This window comes from Porites lutea, chromosome 8 (genome assembly GCF_958299795.1).
Source record: "Porites lutea chromosome 8, jaPorLute2.1, whole genome shotgun sequence".
Taxonomy (NCBI): Eukaryota; Metazoa; Cnidaria; class Anthozoa; order Scleractinia; family Poritidae; genus Porites; species Porites lutea.
In genome coordinates this window covers 5,633,357-5,651,578 of record NC_133208.1, presented here as the reverse complement: position 1 = coordinate 5,651,578, position 18,222 = coordinate 5,633,357, and the positions used below count along the sequence as shown (strand labels likewise).

At 41.1% G+C, this 18,222-nt stretch overlaps 2 protein-coding genes across 2 annotated transcripts; one reads left to right on the top strand and one right to left on the bottom strand.

Annotated features, from left to right (window-relative positions):
* Positions 1-2,761: 2,761 nt before the first annotated feature.
* On the bottom strand, positions 2,762-5,332 carry LOC140945129 (mitochondrial inner membrane protein Mpv17-like). The gene is made up of 2 exons (XM_073394192.1): positions 5,251-5,332; positions 2,762-3,240 (listed from the first exon to the last, which is right to left on the bottom strand). The coding sequence occupies exons 1-2, from the start codon at positions 5,330-5,332 to the stop codon at positions 2,762-2,764; spliced, it is 561 nt and encodes a 186-aa protein (XP_073250293.1).
* A 597-nt stretch (positions 5,333-5,929) lies between these two features.
* On the top strand, positions 5,930-17,609 carry LOC140946291 (adenosine deaminase-like). The gene is made up of 10 exons (XM_073395382.1): positions 5,930-6,065; positions 7,257-7,318; positions 7,773-7,901; positions 9,491-9,783; positions 11,454-11,581; positions 11,889-11,960; positions 12,978-13,079; positions 13,475-13,542; positions 15,098-15,227; positions 16,600-17,609. Exons 1-10 carry the CDS (start codon positions 6,039-6,041, stop codon positions 16,684-16,686), a joined length of 1,098 nt encoding a protein of 365 aa, XP_073251483.1. The 5' UTR covers positions 5,930-6,038; the 3' UTR covers positions 16,687-17,609.
* The last annotated feature ends 613 nt before the right edge of the window (positions 17,610-18,222 follow it).

Sequence of the window (18,222 nt, the reverse complement as noted above, 5' to 3'; positions counted from 1 at the left end):
GCCTCCCCCCGCTTTCGTGTCTCCTCTCGCATGCCTTTCTTTCGTCTACTTTTCACGAAAGGCCCAAATGGACCAAATGGAGAGCTTGCTCGCAGGCTAGGTTGGAATTACAGTGAAACCTTTATTAAGCGGACGCGGACACTAAAATAAATCGTATTTGGCTAATTTCTATAGTTAAAAAAAACCTCTATTAAGCGGACACCGGACTGAATTGACAAGAGTATAATAGTATTGGTGTACTTCCATGAAATGAAATACATTTAGCTGTCAATAAACTGTAGATTAGACCGATATCCGGCAGTATAATTGTCATCCCCGATCAAATTCCACCTACAAGTCTTGCGCAAAGTACTGCACAGCTTCCTTAGCTTCTTTAGTTTCCTCAAGCATATGGAACTTAATCAATCGTTGAATGTTAATCGTTAACAGACATCGCGCAATTTTTACCGACTTCCATTATTAAAGCAGACACTTGGGAAGGTCCCGAAGAGGTCCGCTTAATAAAGGTTTCACTGTACTAGACTTGTTCTGCTCGCCGGGTGCTCACGGTGTTTGTCTCTCTAGGCAAAATTTTACTTGGCTAGCCCTGTTGTATTCAGTTTTTCTCGCGCGGCGGTGTGGTTCAAGACTCAAAAATTAAAATCAAAATGTAATTCAAAATACCCACTCTCTTTAATTTCCTTATTAAATAACGTTTTCTAAATATGCGTTACAAATTTTGCTTCAAGATCGATGATAATGTAGCCTGCGTAGCTGGCGGTATTGTGTGGGTGCGAGATTTTAAAAAAGTTTTGGCGGCGGAGCCGTGTTCCAAAAAAAAGGATTAGGGACGAGGCGGTTGCCGTTGTAATATAGTCGAGTGAGATTTGACGGCGGAGCCGTCACGAGCGGCGAAGCCGCGAGAAATACCGCCTGCCAGAGAACCATGATTTTTCGAATGCCGCCCACTTTTGTCACGTTAGCTGATCCCAATTAAATCAGCCAATCAAAGCGAAACCTGCAAATTGAAACTTCCGATTATTTTCGCGCGAGACAGTTTAGAAATAAGCGTTGACAGGCTAAACACGACTCCAAAGCTCGTGACAATGTGAAACGTGACCTTGTGAGTTTGCTTGAACAGAGGTTTTTTTTTTATTTTCTCGGCTCTCGCTCGAAGGTTACTAGCACTACACAGTGCATGTATCATTCTAAACTTTGACTGAGTAAATCTTTTTTTGCAACACTAGGCTGAACATTAAAAGGTCATGAAGCTGGTTTGTTACATGCATACTGAGTAACCATTTCCGGTGGTTTATTCTTCTGTAGGTGTTCCTGATAGGATTTGATCTCAGATGCAGTTGTAAAGTGTTTTAATTTTCTTTGACCTTTGTTTCTTACGGCTAAATTAAGACAATTCCAGCGCTGTGAAGTTTAAAGACGCCATTTCGGCAATTTGGTCATCAATTATGCTCTTTCTAAAGCGGAAATCACAATCACTTTGCATGTACGTCTTCTCCAGTTTGCCATCTGCTCCCTAAATTGGGAAATATACGCGAAGGCTCATCTAACATGATTGACATATGTATGGCCCTCGACCAATCCGTTTCCCCGCACACTGGTGTGCGGACCATTCAAAATACCGGGGTTTTCTGGCAGGCGGTATTTCAACCGCCTCGTCCCTAATCCTTTTTTTTGGAACACGGCTCCGCCGCCAAAACTTTTTTAAAATCTCGCACCCACACAATACCGCCAGCTACGCAGGCTAATGATAATGATGATGATGATGATGATGATAACGATGACGATGACGATGACGATGACGATGACGATGACGATGATGATGATGATGATGATGATGATGATGATGATGATGATGATGATGATGATAATGATGACGGTTCAGGTGATGATGAGTATGTTAATGATGATGATGACGACGACCATCATGATCATGATGTATAATAAGAAGGAAATGTGTAATTCCATCCCAAATAGTCTGTATAACGACGAAGGTCAAAACGATCGATATAATGATGTTAAATTATAATCAATAATAAATAAGGAACAACCCATACATATTCGATATCATAGAGAGTTATTTTAAATGCCATATAATGCATGCCCACCGGTGGCTTCTGTATTGGATCTAGTAGCTTTGCCCTGTTGATATCACTAAATATCAACAATTATCCCATTGAGACTAAGCATGATATGAAAAATTATGATAGGTAACCGTGGTGTTATCAGCTGAAACATGGCAGCTTCTGTTATCTGACGCCATTTGTACAATATTTTCTCATCTCTAGACTATTGCCTTTGATCGTCAACCTATACAAAATATATTGAGCGAATGACAGGGGGTGGGGGTGGGGTGTCTGTGTTAGTTTAGCCTTTTGCTAATTTTAAACCGAGGAGGGCTGGGTACGAGTCCGTGTATCATGGGAGAAACAATACGTGACGCAGATAGTCAGAAAAAGTACACCGAACTTTGCAAAATTCTTAAGTTTGGTATTAATCAGGCCAATATTTACTAAGAGATGTATGGATTGCCGGATCTCTTTTTGAATGGCTTTAACTCGTTTAATATAGGCCCGATAAAAACCAAACTTGAGGGTTTTGTAAACCTCGGTTTCATCTTTCTGGTATCGTATTGTTTTTCCCAGAATAAACGGACTCCAGTCTCAATCGGTTTAAAATAAGGCAAGGAAACTGAGGTTAACCCAATAGGAACATTGGGCGTACATCTGCTGCAATGGCATCTATATCGAAAATTTCATTTTAATTAAGGTTCTGAATATTCCAGTTCCTTGTGAGAAGTCCATGCCAGATAGGTGTTCCAAAACAGTGACACAACATTGACGACTAAAACTCGTAAATGGGCTGGAAACAAGTAAAAGTTCAGAAACTGCACGGCGGGCCAGATCTTGTAGTTAACGACCATGTTGGGGTAAAATTCCTCGTATATTTTGTCGCTGATCTGTTTTATAGTCCGACGTTCCACGATTCCTACAGCGCCATAAAATAGCACGAGAAAGACTGGTGCTAGTATACTCTGATCAACTGTCATTTTGCGCATGGCATTTCCAGGGCTTCTATGGGAGAATCGTTGGTCTAGTGCTGCGTACCATACGTGGAATATAGGACCAATCACCACAGTTCCAACGGCTGCCATTCGAGCTGTTCTTATGACGTCGTGTTCTCGTAGGGGAACTTTTTCCACGCATTGTTGTGCAATGAAATCGCCCGCACCAAGGAGAGCTCCTGACAGAAAAAAAAAAATTAAAGGTCGTTATTATGTATAATTCAGCGCCTAATTGTAAGGGCACTTTTTATGTGCCTTGAAAGTGGTGAGTGTGCGCCTTCCCTCCTCTCCCAGGTGGGGGCGGGGTGGGTTTTTTCTTCATACAAATTGGCCACCTGCGGCTATCGACTACTACCAAACGTTCATAACGGTTTTCTATGGAACTCGATCTGCAGTTTTACTAACAAGTCAGTGTGTTAAATGATCTGTGAAGACGTATGTTTTTTTTTAGTGAAATGCCATTAAAATTGCTTTCGCATGACATCGGCCAAATATAGTTAGGGCCCAATGACGCACCCCTTTGATTGAGAACGATTGTTTTTTTCTGGCCACGCTTTAGCAAATAATCCAATCCGATAATTAAAGGGACAGTGTCCCGATTATGCGCACGCGCAAGTGTCATCTGTTTTTTCTTCAAAAGACAATAGAACTGTCAAATTGACTCGACAAGATTTCCTTCCGGACCGCACCGCCGACAGAGATTTGTCGTTTATATTCTCAAGTAATGTTTTAGACTTTCGAAGAAGTCTTCTAAGTCTTTCGTATTATATAAAAATTTGGCTCGCGGTTCGAAGACTCATGGCGACTTTATCGCTAGCTGGGCCGCCTCGCGACCCGAAAATCTCGTTCCGCTCGCTTTAAAAGCATATTTTCTAACTTGAAACTCGTGTCAGAGGTCAATCGTTCCAAGTCCAGTAATATCTGCCTGATTTGCTCGCGTTCTAGCCTCAAACGTTTGAAAGACATAAATAAAAATGTAATCTCCGGGTGTAATCTCAACGCTATGAATCATCACAAAGGTTAGTCAAAAATGATATTATGATCTCATGTCACTATTTTTTCAAAACATGTAGCGCCTGTTTGCTCGATTTTGTCGGCCGTAGGGAGATTCATTTAAAAGTCAACTAACGCGTCGTTGCAAAACATTCTGCTTCACGAAGCTCCCCTCCACAAGATCTCCTCAGTCACATCAATGTCTCAACAGATTCTTTCTTACACTCTTTATTGTTGCTGTTTAATTTCTGCGTATTCCTTTCACAATTATCTGAGCTTGTATGGAAGCTAGCAGAAGAAATAAGCCTTCAATCGGCATCAAAGTGCTTCCAATCTTTTGGTCCTCCGGCCAACGGCAATAAAAGTAACGCTAAAAAATCCAGATTTTGCCCAAATCGAAACTTAACAGGAACAATTTATCATTGATCTATAATCCTGAGAAGTTTTAGTGTCGTATTGAACCCGGCCAAGCGCGATGCAAACGGATTTTTCAAGATTCTCTTACTCTCCTCGCATCTTTTGATTTCGCGACATCCTGTCCAAAAATCAAAGTTTGGTGCATGCGCAGTGCCGGGATACTGTTCCTTTAATAGCGTCCGCTTACTCGCAGGCAGAAGTTTCCACTGCATTAAATTGACCTTTTACGAATTCACTCCGCTGCGGTGAAGGTTTATCATGATCATTGGTCTGTTTCGTCATTTTTCGCGTGGATAGAAGTCGTTAAACACTAAAGCAGAGTGAGCATCAACTCGTGTGAACTGTGTGCAGTACTGTGCTTAGCAATATATGGTCGCCATGGTATTTGCATATTTTACGACAGCCGTAATTATTCACAGCTTTGTTTACAACTGTGCAGGTCAAAGTACGTAGGAAACCTTTAGAGAATCATCGGTCGAAAAATTCTTTGAAATATCGATTCATTAATTGTAATGAACACTCTTTTACCGATCGAGAGATCAATCGAAGCGCGAATAACATGTACCCATAATTATGAGTACATGTTCTGCCGACATTTAAAAATGTCAGCAGAACAGAGCGCGAATTTCCCATATTTTTGTTTTTCGGAAAAATCAGCTTTTATGGAAACGTAATTGGAAATTATGGATTTATCATTTTATACTGAAAGATCATCAAACAAGAGTAGAGTGTAAAGGTTAACTCGATAAGAACAACTGCGTGAATAGGATCGCTCAAACCTGTCGAAATGAGTTGTGTTTTCCACGGGTGATTCTCTAAACATCGCATGTACCACTTCCAAGCACGACGAGGCAACCTCATGGTGATCATTTTCTTGCATCGGCTGGGCTGTGAAAAAATAGCTTGGACAGGGTTTTTTACGTCTACCGTCTCTTGCAATCTCTTGCGCAAATACACTGTATATTCCTGTCAGACATCTTGAGTGTTGAGTGACGTTATAAACATCGTAGTTCTAATATTTGCATCACAATGAATATTGATTCTTTCTTTGTAGGGGCCTGAATATTTTTGTCATGGGTGATAAATAATACGGTCGGATTTTAAAGGTTGAAAGTTAAACATCGAAAAAGATACATCTTATTTTCGTTTTAAAAAGGTTTCAAAATGGTCAGAAAAGCCAGGCAGGCCCGACCTCCTTCCCTGTAGTTAAAATTTAATAACTTGTTAGATCATAAGAGAATTTTCTAGACCCGATTCTTTCAACTGTTTCAAGGAATGTGTTTTTTACGATCTCTCTCTTTGGGATGATAAAAATAAGTGTCATAAAAGACCCAGAATCTTGTAAATAGATACAATAATAAAAAGTCACGCGCCAGTCACGCTTCAGGTGTGTGACCGCCCAGCCACCGCCCCCTTTTTCGAGAAGGAGGTAGGCCTGGGTAAAACAGCAGAAAGTTATTCCTTCGCACGGAAGCCGGCCGGGAAAGGTATGGGAAGTTGCTGTCTGTTTCTTGGATATTTTTGTCGTCTGGTGAAATAAGCACGGGAGAAAGAGTAGCTAATTGTTATGGCATTAAAATTGCCCAAGTCAAAAGTAAGTCTTTGTTCTATAAGTCCCAGAACACGCTGTTAAACAGTTATCGAATGTAAAGTTCTTGTTCATGTTCGAACTTCGATATACATGTATAAAGTCTTGTGTTTCATCTGTTTGATTAGACCTCTGTTTTTAATTTTTTACCTTTTTAACCGTGTTAAGGGCTTAAAACTTTTAGAAGACGTCAAGTGATTAGTCGTGTTTAATTTCTTGTTATTTGTGCCCATCTTCATGCTGATTTGAATTACAATAACTGTAAGTCTAACAATGCACATGTCCAATGTCGTAGAAACTTAAAACACATGAAACTCGCAGAAATCTTTAGGCCAACGCACAGCAATCCTGCAGTTACTAAAACTAAACTTACCTTACACTTTGGTATTTTTTCATTGCCCTCACGAATTCGATTACGCCGCGAGTTTGCGTAAACTTTCACTGACCAGAAAATGAATTTGTATTGCCTTTAACCATTTGCTCGAAAGGTAAGCTCAAGCTTTGCGGAATGGTTGTTGAGTTCGTTTCTCTTTAAGCCCCGATATTCACATACAAATTCCCCATTCTTAATTACATCATATCTGCAGAGAATGAGATTAGAGTTTTAAAGGATCATATCATATTAATTCTCATAACTTATATTCCCTTGATTATGTGTATATTTGCTACTTGTTGTTGTTAGGAGAAAATCAATGTTAGTCACTTTTGGGACTCAGCGCATTAATTGGAGCTACTAGTATACATGAAGTGTTAGTTTGATATGCTCATCATGAAACAGGTTATAATCTTGGAGAAGATTGTTAAGAAAAATGGACATTGCCATTGCATGTCCAGGTTCAAGATATAAAGCTCTTTAAAGCTCTGGCAGCTACAAATACTCCTCCCTTCCCCCCCCCCCCCCCCCTACAAAAACGATGTGGGGAGAGAGGAGGTGCCATAGTGGTGCCAAATCCACGTTTGGTAAGAAAGTGCAACATTCTTAACACTTTTTGTCCAAGACTGTGGCTTGCTGATGTAGGACACATACCTGTCCAGCCCATACAGGGGAGTACTCTCCCTCCCTCGGTCTACTGCCAACTGATAGGGCCTTCTACTGCACTCTGTTAAGATTTTAGGGAATTAAGTCACTGCTGCTTATTCCACTATTGACAGCCCTGCTATGACTTAAATAAGTTTTTTTTTTCTCTTTCATTTTAGGTAGAACTTCATGTACACCTTGATGGTGCTCTAAGAATACAGACAATCATCGACTTGGCAAAGTACGAAAATGTATAATACAAATTAATGTACCCCTAATTAGCCAAAGATTAAGGTTTGTGTGGTAGTATTCTTCATATTGTGGACCATATTTTCCACTTCTCAAGCGGGAAATGAACAGGCAAAAAAATTGAGAGCTAAGAAACAAAGACGAATTTGTACACTAAAGTCGTGTAATTTATAGTATTGGCTAAGAGAGTGAGACTTGTAAAATGTTCTTTTTAAATTGTGGATTTCTTTTCAATGTGAACCGAGGCAAACTAGGTTATTGCAGGCCTTTAAACCCCTTTTTTTAGCTTTCTACCCTCCCTTTTATACAAAGTTTATTTAATTTCTTGAAAACCATGCATTTCTAAGTCTGTGCGTTAAACGCAATTTCAGCCTTGTTTTATTCAGAAAAGTCCTATAAATATTGAGACTTAAGGCTAAAAATTATTGTTATGCTTTCTTTTTCAGGGAAAAGCAAATACCTCTACCTTCTTATGATGAGAATGGCCTTAGACAGTATGTGTCTGTCAGTTTGGATAAACCATCCTCTCTTCGAGGCTTTCTAAGCTGTTTCCGTGTATTTGTACCCGTGATAATGTAAGTATACTAATTTTAAACTGAAACAGAGAAGATCCATGGTTAACTCATCAAATAATGGTTTTCCACCATAATTTTTTATTAACTGAATCATTGAATTAATTAAATGATAGTCTTGCTCTCAAGTGACAAGTTGCCATGGCAACAGTGTAACCTGTTAAAAGTTCTGTGATTTTTTAATCCCTTCCCTGGTTATTCCAACTTTTGGCACACTTAGGAGAATTATAGAGAGAATCAACTGAGGCCTGTACTAGGTTTGCACCAAATTTTATGATAAAATATGTTCACCTCAAACTGTTATATGAACCTGGTTTCAAGAGTTTCCCTACATTAAAACTTTAGAGCTCACGAGTTGGTCAAGGTCATATTTCTCAAGTAATATGGTTTTGATATCTCTTTATATCAAGCACCGTAACAAAGGAAAGGTGGGGCATTAATTTGTAAATACCCAAATTAGGGCCACAGCAGTTACTTGATATCTGCGGTCATGAAATTATTTTCTGTTAGGGGGGGCATTTATTCGAGGGCGGTGGTTATTCGAATAGGGGCTGCTTAATCGATCATTTATAGTAGTTTTGGTTGCATTACCAATGAGATATTTTCCAGTTCCAAAAACTCTCACTTTCAAAACAAAGCTAAGAAAAAACCTTTCTTGTAATAATGAGTTTCATCTGAGTGCATGGGAATAAAAAATGATATCAATGGCTTTCACTTAGCCTTGCTTTGAAAAAAAACGCCTTGGGTAACTTAAAGTGACCCATTGATGATCCTTTTTAAGAAGTATGCCATGCATTGAGTGTATTACCTGTAATTGCGGGTGACAAGAGGAGCCCACAATCCTAATCTCCAGGGCTGAGTTGTTCGAAGGCCGATTAGCGCTTAACCCGGGTTTCTTTATCTGGTGTTCAAAAGTATTTTCTGGAATAATTCTCTCTGTTATTTTTAGAGCTTCCAATCATCAACTTGTGGACAAAAAGAATTAAAACTGAACTGCTCTTTGAGCTTTCAAATCTGAATTCAAATCTCGCACCAACCCTGGGTTATCTTAACCCAGCTATGAACAACTCGGCCCAGGTTGTTATTACGCATGCGTCGCATGTATGTAAGCCAGCATTCGTTTGGACTTCCACTAAGAATGAATGGAATGCACAGAACGCATTTTGATCACGCGCTTTTGGACCTTTTATCACTCGAAATCTCATCACGCGAATTTGATCACGCGTGTTTTGACCATCTGTCACGTGAAACTTTTGATCCTCGATCGTTTTCGCCCGCACTCCGTAACCTTTGGTTATCATCATCATCATCATCATTTATTAGCCTTTTTGTTACAGCACATTTTACAGGATACAGCAGGTTGTTAGGCGAGGAGACCTCAAGAAACCACCAGGCTTATATAGAGATGCCACCTCCACATCACAATATTATAAGAAATAAGGGCTGCGAAGAAGTGCGACTAAACTAATTCAGTTACTATTTCAATAAAACCTCTAGCACTAAGGCGGACCACTTAAAGATGCGTCTGCACTGCTTCGCATTATTACTAGTAATTATGTGATATTACCTTGATATGATTTTTCTCATTTTAGAGATGATGTTGTTGCACTTGAAAGAATAGCGCACGAATTCTGTGAAGACCAAGCATCCAGCGGTGTACTGTACTGTGAAGTGCGATACTGCCCGCATCTTCTGTGCACAGCGCATAATAGTATGATGAATGGGAGACCAGATGATGAAGATAATGAGGTCCCTAATATGCTGCTTAAGAAAGGAGTTTCTCCACGAGATGTAGTGCAAGCTGTTTGCAGAGGACTGCACAGAGGAGAGAGGGACTTTGGTGTCAAAGTTAGGTCCATACTTTGCTGCATGAGACCGGAGCCTGGTAATAATATGTTTACCTTCTATTGGCCACTGTGGGTGGAAAAGCGTTATGATTGGTCGATGGTATTCAAGGCAACCATGAGCCAGTCATGAGTAACTCTTGTCCATTCAAGCGATCCCAAAATTGTTGCACCGCAAAAAGCTTGAGCCCATTCGCCTTATAGCCTTCTGGAGTGTTGGTCTGTTCTGTGGGTCTGTGTTGTGTCGAAATGCACTATGGGACTTCCTTTGGAGCGTGTTTGGCCGACTTTCCCTTGTGATTTTGTAATAAAGGGCTTTAGATTTTAAGACGAGGACGACTACGAGTTCGAGATTTCCTCAATACCAAGTAGCGCGCGCGTGAACCAGTGTCATTTTGGCGGGAAAACGTGGTAGGCTAGCCGTCGTCATTCTACTACGAGTTTTGGCGACAATGTCGTGGTAGCGGAAACGAGTTATAAAAAAAGTGTTGGAGGTCTCATCATTTTGCGGCTGAGAGATTGCTTAACCTCCTTGTCAATAAAGACAAAAGTGCTTGTTTTTTTTGGTGAAAAAGAAGTACAATGAAGCTTTCCGGGGTGTCTATTGTTTAAGTCAAATCTCGTACTCGTAGTCGCTCTCGTCCTAGAATCTTAAGGTCTCTAATAGCTTAGACTAAGAGTAGTCCCCATTTTTGCTCAGGGATAGTAGAGCAAGAGAAACGCGATTGCGCGTAAAAATCGCCCCACGCGAGAAAGGGGAGACAGGGTCTCCCCTTTCTCGCGTGGGGTGATTTTCGTGCGCGCTCGCGTTTCGCTCGCTCTACTATCCCTTAGGAAAAATTGAGGACCACTCGTAGTCTCCTAATAGCTAAAAAAGGGACGTCAGCGTCCTCCAGAACTGTCTCATACTGCGTTTTGACTCAACATGTATCTATCCCCCCTTTTTCCCTAAGATCGTCCAGATTGAGCGCTTTGCGTTACGGGTGGCCATCTTGGATGAGTGTCAAAACTACCTGGGTGGGGGGACAGTTTGGGACGAAGCTAGAAAGGTCTATTCTTTTAACCTCCCTCCCCCCACCGCTTTAAACCTCGACGCCCGCTCCCCTCGGTACATATGATACCAAGATGGCCGCCAGTAACGGTAAGCCTTTGTATCCAGCCTTATGGGCAACTTACATTGTACGCGCAAATTGTCCAATATCCTAGTACAGTCGAACATCCATGTGCGACCACCTGTCCCAAGCGACCATGATCCAAAATACCTTTTTTTTTTTCAGTCGAAGCTTTACAGCTGGAACCTCTCGTAAACGACCACCTCCCGAAAGTGACCTCAACCTCGACCACGACCTTGTACTGTCCTGAAAAACTCAAAAACTAGCGCCTGTTTCTGCGGGCTAACGGGCCCAAGTTCTACGGCAAAAGGGCCGACTCATTTTCATTGTTCATCCAAAATATTTATTTCTCCGTCTCCGATTGGCTGGTATTTTGTGGCTAAGTGCTATTTCGATCTAACGCTGGCCCTAAACGTTTTTTTTTTTTTTCTTACGAGCGCCAATAGTCTTATGAAAAAAATGAAAATAGGGGTCATGTGTGACGCCGCGGAAAATTGACTGTACTGAGAGAGGACAGTTGAAAGTAGAAGCAGATCTAGAATTATAAATGTCGGTTTCTGTTGCTTATGTATTTTCAATGCTTGAAATCCTCTTTTTAGAGTGGTCATTAGAAATTCTTTCCTTATGCAAAGAATTTTCAAGCGATGGTGTCGTAGGAATTGACTTGGCCGGAGACGAAATACTTGGAGAGATTCCAGCGATGAAAGGACATATTAATGCTTTTAAGGTATGTTGTAAGTTAAAGCCCTGTATATACCTTTTACGACGCATGGTTGCTATTTCCCACACTGAGAAATACATACTCTGCAATGCGCTGGTTTAGCTTTACCAGAGCGTGTTATTTGGAAAAATCAGGGACCCATAATGGTGGGGACGGGACGCGGGACGATTGGCAACGACGATTTCTGCGTTTACGATGTTTCGTTAAAAGTTGATGCCGTGTAACGTGGATACGCGAATTAATTATTAACACCCCATGGTCCTAGAGAATTATGACATATGTTTTGTATAATAATGTTGCTATTTTCATATAGGAGGCCAGACAGCTGAAAATTCACAGAACAGTCCACGCGGGAGAAGCTGCCCCGGCTGCTAGCGTCAAAGAAGTAAGACACAACAAAAGGTTCCTAGGCCTACAGTTACCATTTTAGGCAAATACAAAACAAAAGAAGGCCGCTAGACCACTTGAAATCCTTTGCAGCTGGGTGTCATGTGACCTGTCTCATGTAAAAGTATCTTATAGTGCGATTTTCGTATGACCTTGAAATGAAAACGCGCGAACAAAATAGAAACAACAAACGAACGGAAAGAGAGCGATTTGATTGGTTTATCGAACGGATACAAACGCGCGTGGCTTTTGATTGGTTAAGAGAACGCTCGGGTGAAAAAACTTCATGCTCGAGAACTTTCTAGAAATCTCACGATACTTCGCTTTGACGTCATACTGCAACACGATTGGCCAATCGAACAATGCCTTCTCCATATTAGGTTTTTTTTGGCGGGAAAACGAAGAGTGCATGTTTTGATCTTTTCATCCATTGGCTAATAAAACAAATAACGAACACTTTCTCATACGAAAATCGCTCTGACACCCCTAAAAATACTAGCTTTTGAGGCCCTGTCCACACAAATCCGGAAATTTGTTGAGAGTCCTTTACTGTTTTCCTGGTTGGTTTTGCCATTTTAAAGGACTTTTTCCACCTGTTTGGCGCGAAATTCACCGGTCGAAAATTCTACCGTTGACGTCATGACAATTGACCAATAGGATAGTGAGAGATATTTGAGGCCGCTCCCGGCAAAGTATGCACTGGGGCTCGCTTCACTCACTTTTAAGAACGTATGAGAGGTCGGACTTATAGTAAGTCTAAAACTCTTAGTCTTATGACGCCTCAGTTAAAGAGTTATTACATCTTGCATCAAAATCGCATTTTGCGTCAACGTTTCTACGTTTTGTATCAGTTATTTCCTTTCGTGGCGAAAAACGTTATTCTTGCTTTTGAATATTATCTGGACGAAATGAGTGACCTGCAACTGGGCGGTAATGCGCGCTTAATGCGGCTTTATCTGTTTTTAGCTTCTAACAGTTGCTGTATTCTTTACTTTTTTTTCCTTTTTCTTCTAAGGCGTTAGATATTCTTCATGCGGAGAGAATAGGCCATGGGTACCATGTTTTAGAAGATGACATGCTTTACAGAAGAATAATCGATGAAAACATTCATTTGGAGGCAAGTTAACAATTCACAGTGTGCCTTCCTGAAAGCTTGTCCGTATCTTATATCGCGATGATGTCGAAAGAACGCGAACTTTTCGTCTTTTCGCCGCCCCAGCCGTCGCGGTAAATTTATTTTAAACTCCCTATCAACGCTGGCGACGGTAACGACGACGGAAATAAAAGCAATGGGTTTAGCCTTAGCAAAACGACAACTTTTCACGCGCTTTACGCGAGAAGATAGAAAATCAAAGTTTGGGTTTTTTAAACTTTTCATCTGACTTGTAATTTTGAAACAAACTTTGAACTACAAGGAGTGATACTTTCATAGACATTAAGAAGTAATGTCTTCACTAACGTTGAGTTTTTTATAGTGAGTAATTGAGTAATCTCTCTCTTTCTCATTGACAGGCCTGTCCAACCTCCAGTATATTGACTGGTGCGGTCAAACCTTGCTTCAGTACACACCCTTTAAGAAGGTACGTACTTAGGGGTTTGAGAAAATGAGGGGTGGGGGAGCAGGGAGGGAGGAGATGAGGGGAAGTGGAGTGCATATCATCATCTCTATATGGGGCTCTAGATCTAGACTAGGACGGAAATTATAGGCGAGAAGGGAAAGGTTCGAGTCCATGCGCATTCTTAACTAGAGAAGGAAACGGAGTCATAATGAGAGATACACAGCGCTGTGATCTAGGGAAAACATAATTATGTTCCGATTATCCCTTGCAACTCCAGGGCTTACGATCCATTGAAAACCTAATTTTAAGAGTCGAAAAGCAAAAGAAAAAAAACCAACCACAAAGCTTAGGAACAAGCATTGCATCTTCTGCTTCTGCATACCACCCCGATAATCTGATTTTCACACAGATCGTAAGTTAAGGATCGAGTCGTAAGAAAACGGAAACGTTCGGATTCCGATTCCTTCGAGCTTTCGACTGGACTTACAACTCCGAGGTTTGATTTCAATAGGTTTTAGGGGCTCTTACGACTCCCCTTTCTGTTGTAAGTGAAAGGTAGCCCTAAAAGCGCAACCTTGCACCATGATTCGGCTGTAAACCTGCCGAGGGTTACGTTGCTGGAGTACTGATATTAGACAGCTTTAGATTTAGGGACGAGAACGAGAGTACGAGTACAAGATGTAACTTAAAATTTTTGCAGGTGTTCTAACAAAATAAATACACCCTGGAAAGCTTTATGTTACTTTTTTTCACCAAAAAAGTTAGCGCGGTTATTTACACTGAAGAAGGTTAAGCCCTCTCCCGAAACCAAAATGACAAAACTTCTTACAGTTCATAACCTATTCCCACCACTACGACATTCTCGCTGAGACTCGTAGTAGAATGACGACGGCTATCACGTTTTCCCCGCAAAATGACGCTGTTTCACGCGCGAGCAATACTCAGTATTGAGAAAATCTCGTACTCGTAGTCGCCCTCGTCTCAGAATCTAAAGCTCTCTGTTATTCCATGCGATTCGACTTTAAGTGCCTTTCCTTACAGTGTTATTCGCCGTAAATTGTGGTTTTGTTCACTGTGGGAAGGGTCATTGTACTTCCTCATTCCAAAAACTACATGGGGAATGGGTACAAGCTTTCGGTGCAACGGTTTCTAGGATATCGTTTGGGCGTACAATAGTTACTTATGACTGGTTCATGGTTGCCTTGAATACCATCGACCAATCATAACGCTTGTCCACCCTAAACGACTATCCCAGAAATCACTGCAACCAAAGCTTGTACCCATTCTCCCTAGAGTTGAAGAAACGAGGGAGAAACTGGATGAAGTTTACTTTCGCAAAGACTTCCGGGACTAAAACAAAACTGAATGCAGGGCTGGCACTACGGCAAAGGGCTGATTTATTATAGGCCAATATTTCGGCTCACAAAATTAACCTTCCTCAGGGTCAGAGCTATACCGAGAGAAGATATATTTAACGACTCCTAAAATTTGAATTTAATATTCACTTAAGTGGTTAATAATAATTGTCGTTTTTTATGCCATGAATATCTCACTCATTTTGTTTGTGTTTTTGAAGGTTCGCACAAGACAGGGTGAACTTTTCTCTGAATTCAGACGATCCTCTTGTATGTCATACCACTAAAGATCTTGAGGAAAAGATAGCTATTAATAAAATTGGACTGAGTCCTGCAGAAATAACGCGCGCGGTAAGTCTTGCTTTATTTTGGTATTTCACAAAAATTTTGCAAAATTGGACGTTTCTAAAAGAACTAGAATGAGTTCAGGATACGTTGAATTTTAAATCTAAGTTTTGGCTCGTTTGTTGAAGGCACTGTTGCCTTCTAGGCCAAATAAAACTTAATTATTAACACATTGGACTAGAACGCGCAATACCATTTCAACTAGAGGATGGTACTGGTCAGTGGCGGTTCCTGGCCTTCAGATAAGGGGGGCCGTCACCCAGATCCTGTGATAAGGGGTGGGGGAAGCGCTCTTCAAAATTTTTTTTTCGACCTTTCGGGCCTCAGTTTGGTCTAAAAATAAGGGGGGCCCGGCGCCCCCGGGCCCCTCCCCTGCATCCTCCACCACTGGTAAAGAGAGTTACAACTGACTCTTGTTGGATAATAAACCTATATCCACACTTGGTGCACGAGCACTAGTGCCTGGGTACCGGCACAAAATGGTGTTGTGTTCACACCTTGATTACCTGATTGTGTAATTGGGTACATTATTTGCTTCATTTCGTCTGAGTTGTCCTCAGTCGTCTCTATCTACATTTGGATGCACGAACGGAACGCGTTCCTGCATCCGTCGGAACGGAACGCGTCGGAACGCGTTCCCTCGCGTGTGCGCGAGGGGTGATTAAGGTGAACTAAAGGGAGATACTCCCATCACCCCTCGCGTTTTTGACCTTGTTCCTCTCGTAAATATTGATATAGACTGTTTACAGATCCCTGTTTTTTTCGTAAGATCGTCACGATCGAGCTCCTACCGGTACGGGCGGCCATCTTGGTTTCATATCGATTTGACACTCATCCAAGACGGCCGCCAGCAAAACAAAAAGCCTTTGATCTCGACGATCTTACGGAAAAATAGGGGACTGTGAACAATCTAATATTGACAGGAGACTAAGAGAAGACTGGGAATGAGTCAGTCATTTCGCGCTGTCAGACGCCATTTTGAAACGTGAGCGTGACAGGAAGCGATGGGTATGCAAAGCCCAACATTTTAGTCTTAGCTGCTTTGCCCACTGGGGTACAAAAAATCGAATATTAAATACAATAAATTTTGCCCATTCAGATCAATGCGCAGCCTTTAAGGGAAATAGTTCACCCAAACTTAAAGCGAAGGAAAAAAAAGGAGCAAAACTGTCCTCCCCTTTTAACCTAAATATCCCAACGCATGCGAGGCATAAGGTGTTGCTTAATGCAAGACATTCTTATGAGGGGGTCTCAGCAGCTGATCATATCCTAGCTTAAGTTCCAGAATATTAATCCATGGGTACTCAATTCTGCAGGCGCTAGTCAAATTTAATCATAGGGTGCCTTAGAAGTTATTTTTCTTTCTGTATTTTTTCAGACATTTAACGCCGCAAGGGCCTCCTTTCTTCCCGAGAATGAAAAACAAGAACTTATCGACCAACTCAAATTAGTACATGGAATTTAGTAACTGTTTTATAGAATCTAGGTGGTGTAAATTGGTATATTTTTTCTGAGATAACTAGCGAGCGAAACAGGCGAACATCCTCATAATTCGCGTTCCGCGATAGCAAAATATTGTACCGGTCATTGAAAAGAAACTAAAGTTCCTGCTGATCTCAAAAATACTGGTGACAATCAGAGAAAGATTAGGGAGGGTGGAAAGTTCGATCTGTGGGGCTTTCGTCGACAACTTACTCTGTCAAGCGCGGTCAAACAAGAGAATTAATTTTGCAGAAGCAAAGCAAATTACTTCAATGCTAAGGTTACAAGTTAATTGCACTATTCAAAGTATGATATATATTGAATACGCTGTTAATTTACTGAATGGTGAATGAAATACCACTAAGTCCCACTTTGACCGTGATGGACCTTCCCTGCCCCTCTTCCCGCCTTCCAAATGATTCCGGTTCCGCCTACAACATGTCCCACAGATTCGCGCACGGTAATACTAAAGGTTTCGTGTATTATATCTCAAAAGAGCGCGCTCGCGTAAGCGTTATAGTAAGCATGAAGCGCGAGCATTTCTTTGAAAATTTTATAATGTAATAGTTTCAAATTGTGTCAGATTGGAGAATGACTGTTTCATGTAATACATCTATACTATCCAGCTAATGGGGTTTTCGTTTTTTTAACAAAAAAGTCAAAACAAATTGTCGCCACAGTATAAACTGACCTTGATGAAATATTTGTAAAATTTGATTATTATTTTTATGAAATCAGTGTGTCTTTATTGAAAATGTACATTGGTAGCAACAGAACAATGGAATGAACATATAATAATACTCATTTGTATAATAGATTTTGTGAAATCTCTCAACCGCGTGGTTTGATTAGACAGATGATTCTGGAAACAATTCTGCTTAGACCAGCAAAAAAGAAATGAATTTGAGTTAAGCCACGTAACACGTTGTATAGTGATACCTTCTAGCACGAAGGAAAATGAAATGGTGATTTTCGCTCTCGAGTTCAAAAAAGCAACGCGACAAAGGTGGCGACAGTGCGCGCATGTCTAACGTCTATGTTAACTTTACGCTATATGCGGATAGCTTCTCATGTGGACGTGAAAAATACCCCGGTATAGCAGTAACACCGGCCTGTTCACACTGCGCCGAAGGGTGCCATAGAAACATAATCCAATATGTGACAATCCACTTTCAAGATGGGTGCGGCTCAGCTTCGCTCCGCCGCAAAAATCCCCTCCGAAATCTCTGTTCTAAAGTGTGAACAGAAGCCATATCAGGTATGGTTGTCGTACCGGTCTAAGAGTCATCCCGTATAGTGAAGACAGTCTTAAAACTGTGATTTGTTCTGTTGTAAAGCACGCAGGAACTGGCTAGAGCACGAAAGACGTGTCGAGGGAAACACGAGACGTGGTTTTCTTTAATGCTTTTCAACAGAACAGAACACAGTCAGGACTTCTTTAGCTGTTTTATGATTTAAGAATCCGTTAAGTTCCCTACGCATTACTTCACTCTTTTTCAACCGGTCAGTATTGTATTTT

Bases quoted from the DNA above. Each gene is read 5' to 3' on its own strand.
- LOC140945129 (XM_073394192.1), bottom strand. From the start codon at position 5,332: ATGAGGTTGCCTCGTCGTGCTTGGAAGTGGTACATGCGATGTTTAGAG. The intron at 3,241-5,250 runs GTTTGAGCGATC...TTTTTCTGTCAG, and splicing joins AACACAACTCATTTCGACAG to GAGCTCTCCTTGGTGCGGGC.
- LOC140946291 (XM_073395382.1), top strand. From the start codon at position 6,039: ATGGCATTAAAATTGCCCAAGTCAAAA. The intron at 9,784-11,453 runs GTAATAATATGT...TCCTCTTTTTAG, and splicing joins CTGCATGAGACCGGAGCCTG to AGTGGTCATTAGAAATTCTT. The intron at 11,582-11,888 runs GTATGTTGTAAG...ATTTTCATATAG, and splicing joins GACATATTAATGCTTTTAAG to GAGGCCAGACAGCTGAAAAT.